General features: G+C 35.8%; 1 protein-coding gene across 8 annotated transcripts in view; it reads right to left on the bottom strand.

Annotated features, from left to right (window-relative positions):
- SLC9B1 (solute carrier family 9 member B1) overlaps nt 1-13,942 on the bottom strand; it is a 145,948-nt gene that overhangs the window by 24,894 nt on the left and 107,112 nt on the right. For 6 of the 8 annotated variants that reach the window (XM_063705453.1, XM_031010097.2, XM_031010098.2 and 3 more), the window contains 3 exons: nt 11,010-11,118; nt 9,988-10,124; nt 5,597-5,827 (listed from right to left, as the gene is read on the bottom strand). In XM_063705453.1, coding sequence (XP_063561523.1) covers nt 5,612-5,827; nt 9,988-10,124; nt 11,010-11,118 — 462 coding nt within the window. In that variant the 3' untranslated portion in view covers nt 5,597-5,611. Of the gene's footprint in view, nt 1-5,596; nt 5,828-9,987; nt 10,125-11,009; nt 11,119-13,942 lie in introns of those variants that run through there. The other 2 variants (XM_063705451.1, XM_063705452.1) reach the window with 1 other exon arrangement.

Raw genomic sequence — 13,942 nt, forward strand, 5'->3', positions numbered from 1 at the left:
AGAGTAGTGAACAAAAAAAGGAAAGAAAACTACCAAATTCCATGTATGATAACCCATTTTAAAATTACATAAATTAAACACATACACATAAGAAAATTTTAAACATTAAAGTTTTGTTAACAAAACAGATTTGATAACACGAAGGCCAATGATGACCTTACCCACAGCAGTTTTGTTTAAATGGGGACTAAGGATGGAGCAAAATTTTTAGTAGAGCACTTTGAATAATGAATTAGCAAACTACAATAAACTGAAATCTTACCTACCAAATAATCTCAGTAAACAAATCTAAAAGAAATGAGTAAAACAATTGTGAGCAAAAAAGGATAGAGTCACTACATATAATGTAAATGAGACAAGGATGGCCTCTGTGTATTGGTGCCTAGGTTATTTCTTCACAGCAAGCTGAGACCCATTAGCTCAAGAGCCAACTGGCACCAAACTCAAATTTTTAAACATCCAATTGTGTTAAACATTGCCCAGACATGCAGATTTGTAGGCATTTAGAGCCTGCCTGATTTACATGCCCTGGGAAACTGTGTCCAAAATCTGCCTGCCACAGATAAACCCTAGGCTGTAAAGACCCCAGGCTGCTTCTGCTCTTTGGAACTCTGTGAACTATAGACTCCATGCCATGCTGCTGAGTGATATCACTGAGACACGAAAGCCTCCTCTCTGATCCTTTCCTCCCTCAGGAGTTCCTTCGCCCTCCTCCCCTTCTGAGTGGTGGCCCCCTTGCCTCAATCCTCTGGTCCATCTCTTGCTGTGAAGGCCTTCCCCAGGATACAAACCTGACAAGAGATCATCCAGATAAAGCCCATGTGTGCTTCTGTCACATCTTTTTCTATATTTTTCTCATTTTTTTCTAAACTTTTCTAATTTTTTCTTAATTTTTATAAAATTGTGGACACCTAATAATGTAGTCTTAAAATAAATAAAGCCAAAATTAGAACTGGAAAGAGCAATAAAAAAATCCACAAACATAGTGAGAGATTTTAACAATTCATTTTTAGTAATTGAAAAAATAAACACCGCACAAACTTCCCAAGGCTCCACCCCGTCATCCCAGTGCACAGGTGGGCATTATTCAGAATCAGTGGGGAAAGGGCGGCTTCAACCAGGACCCGCAGTCCAGTTTATCTAACAGCCTTCAGGCTGTTTTAGTCTTGAAGATGGGGTTTTACCGGGGTACCCTTGGCTGCCTCCTGTCTCTATCACTTTCACATTAGGTGCTTTGTGGTGAAAATGGTTTCAAGGGTGATGGCATTGTACATATTGAGACACGAAGCAGCTGAAAGATCTATTAAAAAATGAAATGGATGCTTCTAAATGATAGCAAAGTCTTTGTTGGATTAAGTCTTGTAAACAATGAGAAGCAGAACTCAGAGTTAAAAAGTTCACCAATGTTTACAGGAAGATTTTTGGAGAAGACATGGATGGTAGGTGCCTTAAAGATCTCTTTGGCAAGTTGGGATCTGTCTTAAGTGTGAAAGTAGTGGTTAATGAAAGTGGAAAACCCAAAGGTTTTGGATTTGTCAGCTTTGAAAGGCATAAAGATGCACAGATGAGATGAACAGAAAGAAGCTCAATGGAAAACAAATTGATGTTGGTCAAGATCAGAAAGAAGTAGAATGGCAGATGGAACTTGTGTGCAAATTTGAAAAGATCAAGCAGTATAGGATCACCAGATAACAAAGTGTTAACATTTATGCAAAAAATCTTGATGGTATTGATGAATGTCTCTGGAAAGAACTTTCTCCACTTGGTACAATCACTAATGCAAAGGTTATGAAGGATGGTTGTCACAACAAAGGGTTTGATTTGTGTATGTTTCTCCTCTCCAGAGGAAGCAACTAAAGCACTTTCAGAAATGAATGGTAGAATTGTGGGCACTGAGCCATTGTATATAGTATTAACTCCATGGGAAGAAGAGCAATGAAGAGCACCAGGCTCAGCTCATTAACCAGCACAGTATGTGCAAAGAATGGCAAGTGTAAAAACTATGCTCAACCTGGGAATCAGCCTCTATCAGCCAGCACCTTCTTCAATTTACTTCTTGGCAGTTATCCCACAGACTGACAGCCATGCTGCAAAGTATTCTCCTAGACAAACTGCTCAACTAAGATCAAATCCTCCCTAAATTGCTCAGGGTGCCAGACCTCATCCATTGGAAAATATGCCCAAGCCACTCCTAGCTCACTACATTTGGTAGTAAGAGACCAGCTTCTTCACAGCTTCCACGAGTCATGTCAACACAGCTGTTGTAACACATCAACACAGACAATAGGAGCACATTCTGCAGTTGCCACTACTGCTACTACAGATACTCCTGCTGTTTGCACCATTTCACAGTATAAATATGCTATGGAAGTTCACAATCCTCAATGGCATCTTCATGCACAGCCCCAAGTTACCATGCAGCAGCCTGCTGTTCATGTAGAAGGTTAAGAACCTTTGACTTCCATGATGGCATCTGCTCCTCCTCAAAAGCAAAAGCAAACGAGTGAATGGCTCTTTCCTCTTCTTCAAGCCATGCCCTAGTTGTGCTGGTAAAATCATTGGCATGTTGTTGGAGATTGGTTATTTAGAACTTCTTCATATGCTTGAATCTCCAGAGCCTCTCTGTACTAAGGTTGACAAAGGTATAGCTGTACTACAAGACCACCAAGCTAAAGAGGCTGCCCAGAAAGCAGTTAATGGTGCCACTGGTGTTCCAATTATTTAAAACTGATCAGGGACCACAGAAAGAAACTTGCACATCACTGAAGAAAAAATCTCAATATTGAAAATGTTAAATACTATGGAAAAAATTTGTAAAGTATAAAATAAGTTTAAAAAGGAAACTTTGAACTTTACATACCAAGCAAACGTCAGATCTAACAAATGCAATGATAGTCCTAGATTACTTACTGATTTGAAAACAAAAAATCCTCCCAAAATAATAAAATATAAAAATACTGCAATGCTTTTCAGACTCTGTGATAAATAATTTTCAGCAAAGTATAAAAATTAAAAGCATTCCTTTAATTTTGTAATTCGTTAGTGTGGAATAGCTCAGAATGTCACTTCTGTTTTAAGTAACAGAATTGATAACTGAGCAAGGAAAGGTAATTTGGATTATAAAATTTTGCTTTAATAAAAATTCCTTAAACAGTGAAAAAAATAGGCAAAGATACAAAAAGTTTATAAGAAACAACAATCTTGTATTTATTTGTTATTTTATTTTATTTTTTTGAGACAGAGTCTCGCTCTGTCACCCAGGCCGGAGTGCAGTGGCGTGATCTTGGCTCACTGCAACCTTTGCCTCCCAGGTTCAAGTGATTCTCCTGCCTCAGCCTCCCGAGTAGCCGGGACTACAGGCACCTGCCACCACGCCTGGCTAGTTTTTTGTATTTTTTTTTTTTTTGTTATTTGTATTTTTGTATTTCACCATGTTAGCCAGGATGGTCTCCCTCTCCTGACCTCATGATCCACCCATCTTGGCCTCCCAAAGTGCTGGGATGGTGTGAGCCACTGTGCCCAGCCTTATTTGTTTAAATACTATAAACACTAATATCATACACATGCTTAACTGTGTGTATATATAATTTTTCAATTATATTAATAAATTTTTATAAAAACTTTTTATAAATAAAAAACTTAAATTTTCAAATAAATAACAACATCTGCCACACCACCTTAAAAGGGCGACTATTTCAGTATAATAAACATATATCACAGGCACTTAGAGAAAGTTCAATAAATAAAGAATAAAAAGAATAGTTACAACAATTTTCCTCCTAATCAATAACACAATTCCTCATTTTGAAAATTATTTCTTATCTCTCTTTTATTAAAATAAACTTTCTACTTTGAAATCTAATCCTCTTGTGAATGTAAAATACTATCTTGTAAATATATATATATATATTTTATTATTATTTTTTGAGACAGAGTCTTGCTCTGTCTCCCAGGCTGGAGTGCAGTGGTGCGATCTCAGCTCACTGCAACCTCTGCCTCCTGGGTTCAAGCGATTCTCCTGCCTTAGCCTTCTGAGTAGCTGGGATTACAGGTGTGCGCCACCACACCTGACAAATTTTTGTATTTTTAGTAGAGACGGGGTTTCACCATGTTAGTCAGGTTGGTCTCGAACTCCTGACCTCGTGATCTGCCCATGTCGGCCTCCCAAAGTGCTGGGATTATAGGCATGAGCCACAACACCCTGCTTATATTTTTATTTTCTTATAAGTGACAATGAGATGCCCTCATGATTTAAATAGTAGTGAAAACACTGGCACAGTTTAAATTTTTAGAATTTGAGTACTAGAATTACAATATTTGAAAATGGAGTCTGTACTTTGTTGTAAAACTATAAGGAGAAAATGTCACTAAAATAGTAGCTATTTTATCTTTTCCCAGAGTTATTCTCCCAGAGTGTATTTTCTAAGAGTTATTTCCCAGAGGGTTTTAGAACTTTTGGCAGTTTTGGTGATATATTCTGTAAAAGCCCTTAGTCTTAACAGGAATAACACATAGTTTTGATTGCCTTAAATTTTAATTGCTTCACTTGGCAAATTTATGTGTAAATGTCATATTCTGTGGTATTTTAATACCTTGCTTGTGGAGAAGAGGAAAAAGAGGAATGAAAGTAATATTCAGTCCTTGCATTGAGCTTTTGCCAAAGAAGTCTAAACAATTTCTAAGATGCCATTCAATAAGGCCATTTTAGAATCGTTTATATGACTCTTATAACTTTAAAATAAAGAGTCTTGAAGTTAATTAAAACTCACTTTGCTTGTGATGGGTTCTACATTAACATGGCAGATTTAATCAGCCAGAATTAAAAGGTAATTCTATATTACTAAGGAGAAGAAACTGCCACATGACAGCAGTCTCCAAGTCTTTCATTTTTGGAGGCTGCCTTTTATGCCTAGATTTTAAAATACTAATTGAAAAAAATATAGTTTACTTCCATTTGTGATTTAATTTTATTTCTATAAATAAAAATATAGATAGTGTTTCATCTAAAAACTGCTAAACCAGACTTTCATTTTAAGGGCATGGCAGAAGTAAGGAAAGACTAACTTGGTTCTATTACTGAACATATTATTTACTCAGGTAGTCACCAAAACCAGAATTTAAAATCTATTTAGTTAACCCATTTAAAGTTGATGTGTTTTATTCCTTTTCTTTCTTTTTGTGGTGATCTTTTTAACTGAATTACTGGACATCATGGGAGTTCTACTCCTCCTATTTGGAAACTTAGGCTATCTTACCAAGTTCAATATTCAAAGTTTTTCTTTCTGCCATTAAGTTTGTTTAATTTTATATTAAGCTCAGTTTGTATTATGATATCAAATTCAGCCTGAGGGATTACTTTAAACTTTCCTAGGGTATTTACAGATTTAATTTGTTCTTACAGTATGTAAATACCAAGAGAGCATTCCATTTAATATTATTTTTATTAAATTAACTTTGGAGTAAAAAGTCCAAGAAAAGCCCTGTACTGAAATCACATGTTTACTAAATCCTGGATTCTCTGTACAGTCCCCACATATTTCTACTTTAAAATTCTTCTGTCATGTGAAATAATTCATTAAAAGAAGCAGGCAGATGATGACAGGTAAACTTTTTAATGATGTTCTAATGTTGACAACTGCAGTTTTATTTTGCTTGGATCATAATGGCGTGTAAGCATTTTAGGCCCCAGAATGCCCGTAAGTAGAGCTCCATTTGGAGCTGTGATCAAGATGGCTAAAAATGCTACTGTCATCACATCCTTCGCATATGGTTCCAAGTGGGGTGCGGAGACTCTTGCTGTTTCTAGAGCCAGAGGACCTAACACAGCCTGCATTTAGGGGTAAAAATGGGGCATAAAGAAAAATATTAAACTGAGTTGATATATAATGTAAATGGCTCTGTTAAAATAAACAAAATCTAGTACTAGACTATTAGAAAAAAAAGTACTCAGTAATTTTCAAAAGTTACTCATCAGTTCCATGTTCTTCCTAGCAAATATATGTGGAGGAAGAGTACAATAGTGACAAATCAGCAGGCAAACATTTTTGGGCTGATTTTGCACTCTTGTCCTCTCAGTGTTCCTCTATTTGAATATCTCTTTTGAGTGTTCATGTTGCCCTCATAACACCAGGAGTTCTAACGAAACCAGTTTTGCTTAGTTGCCTTTACCATGTGCAAGTGGTTCTTGACTACAACAAGACAACATAAAATACTAAGGTTTCTTATGGTTCTCTAGGATTTGTTGCCCTTCTTCTCATTGTTCTCCCTATTCAGGGGGCACTGTGTTACAGCAGAACTGACAGCAGGCTTGGAATCTAGCACACCGGGTTTGAATTCTATTTTTGCTGCAACCAGGCTAGTGACCTCGTACAAATGACTCACACTCTCTAACCTTCTACTTACTTATGTGTAAAATGAAGAACAAAATACTTATCTTACTGGACGGTTGTGAAAATTAAATATGAGAATGCAAAGAACACCTGGCACACAGTAGGTATTCAGATAGTAGTAAGTTTCTTTCTCCCTCACTCCTCATCCCCTGCCAGGTCAGAGAATGAGTTCCTTTGAAGTTTTCGTTTTAGAATGACTGTATTGGGTCACAAGTATTTTTCCCTAGTCACCTTCTACCACATTATTTTTAATAACATAAAGCAAATTTCTTGCTAACCCTCTTTCTTTGTGTTTAATAATCTAGGCATGAAATTGCCTTAAAATTTTGGGGAATTAAATACCAATATATAACATATTTTCTATGGAGTTGCAAAGTAACAACATAATGGTGGAAACATTACCTCTGATATGGAACATTATGGCAAAAGAACCCCTCAATTTAAGATCAATTTCTATATCCTAAATCAATAATTTAAAATGGTATCATTTTTATATCGTAACTTTTAATGTACTGAACATGAGCCAGTGTGCTGGAGGATGCTAGGGAGAAAAAGATAATCATGCAGAAAACCAACTTGAAAGAATCTTACAGTTTAGAAGAGGATTTGAACATAAAAGAACTTCCAACAGAAAAAACAAAAAACAAAAACCAAACCCATTGACTTTTAAGAGATGATGATGATAATGGTGAAACTAGAAATAATATTTATATAGTTATATGGCATTCATCATATGGCAGGTATCATTCTTAAAGCTTTCCATTTATCAATTCATTTAATTCTTATGACAACCTTATGATGTGAGGACTTTATTAGATGATAAATGATTTCCTCCTAGTGACTGAGATTTAATATTATTTCTTTAAAAGAATCCAATTGCCAAGCTGATCTTACATTTGTAAACTAAATTATTTATTTACTCTCCTAATAGCTTCATTTTTCCACTCTAATTTTTATCAGTAACTCGAAACTGAAGAACAAGAGAAAGAGCTGAACCTTAGCCAATTTTATTTTAGCAGCAGAGAACAGCAGAAGAGGATAAAGGTGAAAATAATTTAAAATTGAAATTTAAATATTTGTTGATCTTATTTACTTGTGACATTATCATTATCTATTATTGCTGTTGTGACTTTACTTGTATAAATAATTAATTTTTTATGTCTTGCCAGTTCCTGGAACCAGCTTGATATTCTTTGTGTAGAAGCTAGCCTGAAGCCAGCAGACAGGAATAGGCAGAAGCAGAATAATACTGCAGGACTCGAGTGAGTGGTCTCTTTCCTCATACCTGCTTTTCTTTTTTCCCTGCTTTATGAAAATTATGAAATAATAAAACAAAATTGCGAGAGTATTGTTGGAAGGAGAGAGAACAGATACTCCTTCTGTAGATTTATTATTCCCTACAGTAGACATTAAAAATAAAAAGTTATTATTTATATTACTTGAAGGTAAGATAAAATAACAACATTGTTAACTGAGCACCACCATATGCCAGAGAGAGTGCTAAGCACTTTACATGGATTATCTCATTGAATCCTGACAACACTGCTAAGAAACAGATACAGTCATAGACTTCATTGTAAGATGAGAACACTGAAGGACTGAGAGATTAGAAAATAATTTTCCTGAGGTTATAGGCAAGTAACATGGTATTCAAAACAGGTAGTCTGGCCCTATGAACCTGCTTTTCTAACATGATAATAGAGGTTTTTTTTGCATGAAAATTTAGGAGCTTCTGTTTTGGAATAACAACTAAGAAAAGAGCCACAGGAAATTAAGGTATATTATGCTGCCAAGTTAAACAGTCTAACAATAAGTAGCAATATATTTTAGGAGGAGGAGAATATCCTTGAATAAGAGGGCAAAATTACAAGGTTTCCCTTTCTGTTCATTCATTCTTGCAGGCATGCAATACATATTTGGCTCCTGCATGTCAGGCACTGTGTTAAGTGCCAGGGAGAAACAATGAAAAACAACTGCAACAACCAGACACTGTCCCTGTCCTTATGTAGTCTATCAAGGGGGCAGGGGCAGGGATTTAGCCATTAACCAAATAGTATACAAATAAATGTGTAATTAAAAACAATAAATGTGCATTTGTGTGATGGAGTGGCAAGGTAGGAAAAGTATTTTTAAAAAAATCAATGTGTCTCTATTTTACTTTACTTTTTTTTTTTTTGGAGACAGGGTCTCACTTTGTCACCCAAGCTGGAGTGAAGTGGTGTGACCTCAGCTCACTGCAGCCTCAACCTCCCGAGTTCAAGCAATCCTCGTGCCTCAGCCCCCAAGTAGCTGTGACTACAGGTGCATGCCAACACACCTGACTAATTTTTTTGTATTTTTTGTAGAGACGAGATTTTACCATGTTGCCCAGGCTGGTCTTGAACTCCTGAGCTCAAGTGATCTGCCTGCCTCAGCCTCCCGAAGTGCTAGGATTCCAGGCATGAGCTACCATGCCTGGCCTGTGTCTCTACTTTTTAAAATCATAACATTTAGCTTTGTTATATTCAGCAAAATATAAAAACTCCAATTTTCAGATATATTCTTATTATATATTTTAGGAAAATAAAAAACATATTTTCATAAACTTAGGAAGTACTTATTGAAAGAATACTTTTTAATTTCAAAAGAATTGCTTTTAAAACTGAGATTTAAAAAGGTTACATTGGCTGGGCCCAGTGGGTTATGCTCGTAATCCCAGAACTTTAGGAGGCTGAGGCAGGAAGATCACTTGAACCTAAGAGTTCAAGACCAGCCTGGGCAACATAGCAAGACCTCTTCTCTACAAAAAAATCAGACAAAAAAGACCAGGCGCAGTGGCTCATGCCTGTGATCCCAGCACTTTGGGAGGCTGAGGCGGGTGGATCACTTGAGGTCAGGAGTTTGAGACTAGCCTGGCCAACATGGTGAGACCCCATCTCTACTAAAAATACAAAAATTAGCTGGGTGTGGTAGTGTGCACCTGTAATCCCAGCTACTCAGGAGGCTGAGGCAGGAGAATCGCTTGAACCTGGGAGGTGGAGGTTGCAGTGAGCCGAGATCATGCCACTGCACTCCAGCCTGGGCAACAGAGTGAGACTCTGTCTCAAAAAAAAAAAATCAATAAAAAAGCAGTTGGGTGTGGTGGCAGGTGCCTGTGATCCTAGCTACTCAGGAGGCTGATGTGAGAGAATTGTTTGAGCCCAGGAGGTTGAGGCTGCAGTGAGCTGTGATCATGCGACTGCACTCCAGTCTGGGTGACAGAGTGAGACCTGGTCTCAAAATGAAAATAAAAATAAAAATAGAAAAAGATTACATTAAGTTTCTTTGTTTTTGTTTATTTATTTATTTATTTATTTTTTTGAGATGGAGTCGCTCTGTCGCCCAGACTGGAATACAGTGGTGCCATCTCAGCTTACTGCAACCTCCGCCTCCTGGGTTCAAGCGATTCTCCCATCTCAGCCTCCTGAGTAGCCAGGACTGGTTACATTAATTTTAATGAATAGTTATGATCAATCAAACATTTAAAAAGTAAGGATAATAGCTCATATTTTGTGACTAGAGTAACATTTTTCATTTTAAATTTTAAAAGCATCAAGCAACAGGCTTAATATGTTCTTACCTGTACTGTAGCTTTGGGCATCCATGCTAAAGCAATAAATATTTTCTCCTTAAAACTAAAACCAGCAAAGCACATCAATAGATATGTGGTTAAAATTCGAACACATAATGCCAAACTCAGAGTGGCAACAGATATGCCTACAACAGATGAAAACAAACATAAATAACAAAATATTTGTGAAGAAGTGTTCTTCATGCCCAGGAATATGATTTCTAAAACTTTTGAAAACATTTTAAGGCTATTGTCTCTTCATGTGCTTATTTTTTACATAAAAACAATGATTATAAAAAATGAATATGATGGAAGATTCTCTGTAAAGTGCAAGACAGTATCTGATGGTGGAAGTACCATGAAAAATAAGACAGATGACATTTATACAATTCTGAACTAATAGACTTCTTTTGAATACTTTTATTATTATTAATAATAATTTATTTTTTGAGAAGGATTCTTGCTCTATCGCCCAGGCTGGAGTGCAGTGGTACAATCTCAACTCACTGCAACTTCCGACTCCCGGGTTCACGCGATTCTCCTGCCTCAGCCTCCCGAGTAGCTGGGATTACAGACGCGCACTACCACACCTGGCTAATTTTTGTATTTTTAGGAGAGAGGGGGTTCCCCATGTTAGCCAGGCAGGTCTCGAACTCCTAACTTCAAGAAATCTGCCCGCTTCGGCCTCCCAAAGTAAGAATCCAGACATGAGCCACCATGCCCAGCCAATAGTTTTAAATGAAAGTACTCAAAAAGTGCTGATCGTATCAAATATGTTCCCTCAGGAAAGAAATCTTATATTTATTTCTTCAGATAACTCAGGGAAGATATTCAGGGCTGTCCTTGGTTTATAAAAAAAAAGAGCACCCAGTGTAAAGGAAGAGCAATATGAAAATATGACACTGTATCAACATGTGTTTCTGAAGAAGGTCGTTGTAGCCAAAGATATATTGTAAATAAAAATAAATGTATTTATAATTTTCTTAAATATTTTTGAATTTCATATTTTTTTGTGCTCTAATTATTCTTACCAACAATATTTGATTCAAGCGATGAAACAGATACTTCTGCTCCAACTAAACCAAAAAGAAGTGGTTGAAAAATATCCCATACAGTCGTAATAATCTTTTGGACTTTCATCTATAGAAAAGAGAAATACATTTATAATGATTTTGGCACATAAATATATTTCAGAAACTTAAAGTCTTCCCCCCCCTTTTTTTTTTCATTTTTTAAGTATTTTAGAGATGGGGTCTTGCTCTGTTGCCCAGGCTGGAGTGTAGTGGCATAATCATAGCTCACTGTATAGCCTTGAACTCCTGGGCTCAAGTGATCCTCTCGCAGTCTCCCAAGTAGAACTACAGGTGTGTACCACCATGCTGGGCTAATTTTTAAATTGTTTATAGAGATGGGGTCTTGCTATGTTGCCCAGGATGGTCTAGAACTCCTGTCCTCAAGTGGTCTCTGGCTGTGGCGTCCCAAAGCACTGGCACTATAGGCATGAGCCACCATGCCTGGCCTAAAGTCATTTAACATTTAATAAATTTAAGACACTTTATTTTAATAAAAATGTTAAACTTAATAAAAACTGAGCACTTCAATAGTTTTATTCAAACACTTAGGTAGAATTTGATTAAAAGAAACTCACAAAGCAATAAAATAATACTATTTGGCCATTTTGTCACAGAATAAGTGATGTCCTTAGGGTTCTAGCCATGTTTCGTATGAGTTCCAGATTTTGTCTGTAAAGTAACTGAACAGAGATATAACTACATCATGCCTGATGAGAACATACCCAGTTCATGCAAACATTTGGGTTCTCAAAAGGGGGTTGGGAAGCCCTCCACTAACAACCATCCTGGAACTCAATCCCATTAAAGTGAATCCTGATATATATAGCATATACTACTAGGAAAAACAATTTGGAAGTCTGCTAGGCCTGCTTCCAAAGAACCCATGTTGAATATTTTAAAGTTACTTTTTCCTTAAAACAAAACCAAAACACATATTAGATTCTCATTTAACTGCCTACCCAGCTTCCCTTTCTGGAAACGAATGCCTCCCAGTGCTACTTCCCCAATTAAAACGTTACAGGAAAGGCCCCTATTGGCCTACATTACTCTGGCTCTTCTCCAGGAATTTGGATGAAGAGATTTCAGTCTCAGTCTGGGTTTAACATTTTTTTTTTTAAACAGAAGATACATAAGAACTTTGATGTCTCTTCCTTGAGGCATAAACTATCTTCATAACTATTTCCCTTATGACTGTGTTTTCTGATCCCCACTTATTATAGTTTAAAAAAAGAAAAAGAAAAACAATGTTACTATTCTTTACAGCATAATTATCCTATTTGTTACTTTTAATCTTTAAAACTTGTTTTAGTTCTGTTTCTTTTACCATTTAAAAAAATCTAGCAGTTTTAATTTTATTTATTGATTTGCATTTCATTCATTTCATTTCTTTTATAATTATGATTATATAAGAATACTAAACAAAATGTCACTATGATTTTTGGTTAGGGAACTTCTCAAGCTGATTCTAAAATTTATCTAAGAATATGTGTAGGAACAGCCAAAAAATACTTTAAAAAGAAGTATAATCTATATTAGATTTTGACACATAAAACTGCAGTGATTTAAAACAGTGGTGTTGGCATAGAAATAGAGAAGTAGGATTAAATAGACTTCAGAATTAATATATATGGGAGAATTTAGTTCATGTTTAAAAACTGAATTATTAATGAATTGGTCAATAAATAAACAATTTGGCAAAAAATGACTGTCTAGTTTATGTGCATATATCTGTATGTACATATTCATCACATGCAAGTACATATGTGTGTCTGAATATATATTTATATTTATGTGTGTGTGTATAGATATATATATATACACACACACACATCAGGCATGATGTAGCTCTATCTCTGTTCAGTTAACTTACAAACTGTATGTGTGTGTGTATATATATAAATAGTTTGTAAGATACACATATGTATATATGTATAACCTTACCTCACAGCATTTACAAAGATAAATTCCAGATAGATTAAAAGACTAAATGAAAAAACAAATTAAACAAACAAAAACTACCAAAATATTAAATGATAATATACAAAATAGTATATCTTTGTAACGTTTATATGTTATAATCTTCAGTGAGAAAGTCCTTCTTAAATGAGATGCAGAATCCAAAACCAAAAAAGGAAAACCCAATCGGTTTGGTCATAGGAAATTTTACTTTCATACACCAGACACCAAAAACAAAGTTGAAGATAAGCAAAAATTATATGCAATATATACATAACAAAGGATCAGTAGCCCTAACACTAAGAGAAACTATAAATTAGAAACAAAAAAATAAATAACCCAATAAAAATGGTCAAAGAAGATCATAGGTATTTTAAAAAGAATATATGAAGAGAAGCTTACTATACTACTAACCAGAGAAATGTAAATAAAGAATAACAACATCACATAATTGTAAGAAACTACAAGAATTGGATGGTGAGGTCATCTAATAGTAAAAAGAATAGAACTAGTGATAATATCAAGTGCTGTTGATGAGTTAAGGAATTAGATATTTTTGTGCACTGTTGGCATAGTGTAAATAACCAAAATCTTTTGAAGGGATAATTTAGCAGTGTCCATCAAAATAAAACACAGATCATTTCCAGCTAGGTGTGGTAGCTCATGCTTGTAATCCTAGCACTTTGCGATGTCAAGTTGGGAGGATCCCTTCAGCTCAGGATTTTAAGACCAGCCTGGGCAACATAGAGAGACTCTGTCTCAAAAAAAAAAAAGTCATTTCTAGGACTCTATCCCTATAGATGTACCTGTAATCCCAACACTTTGGGAGGCCGAGGCAGGAGTATCACCTGAGGTCAGGAGTTTAAGACCTGCCTGGCCAATATGGTGAAACCCCGTCTCTACTAAAAATACAAAAATTTGCTGGGTGTGGTGGT

This window comes from Gorilla gorilla, chromosome 3 (genome assembly GCF_029281585.2).
Source record: "Gorilla gorilla gorilla isolate KB3781 chromosome 3, NHGRI_mGorGor1-v2.1_pri, whole genome shotgun sequence".
Classification (NCBI taxonomy): Eukaryota; Metazoa; Chordata; class Mammalia; order Primates; family Hominidae; genus Gorilla; species Gorilla gorilla.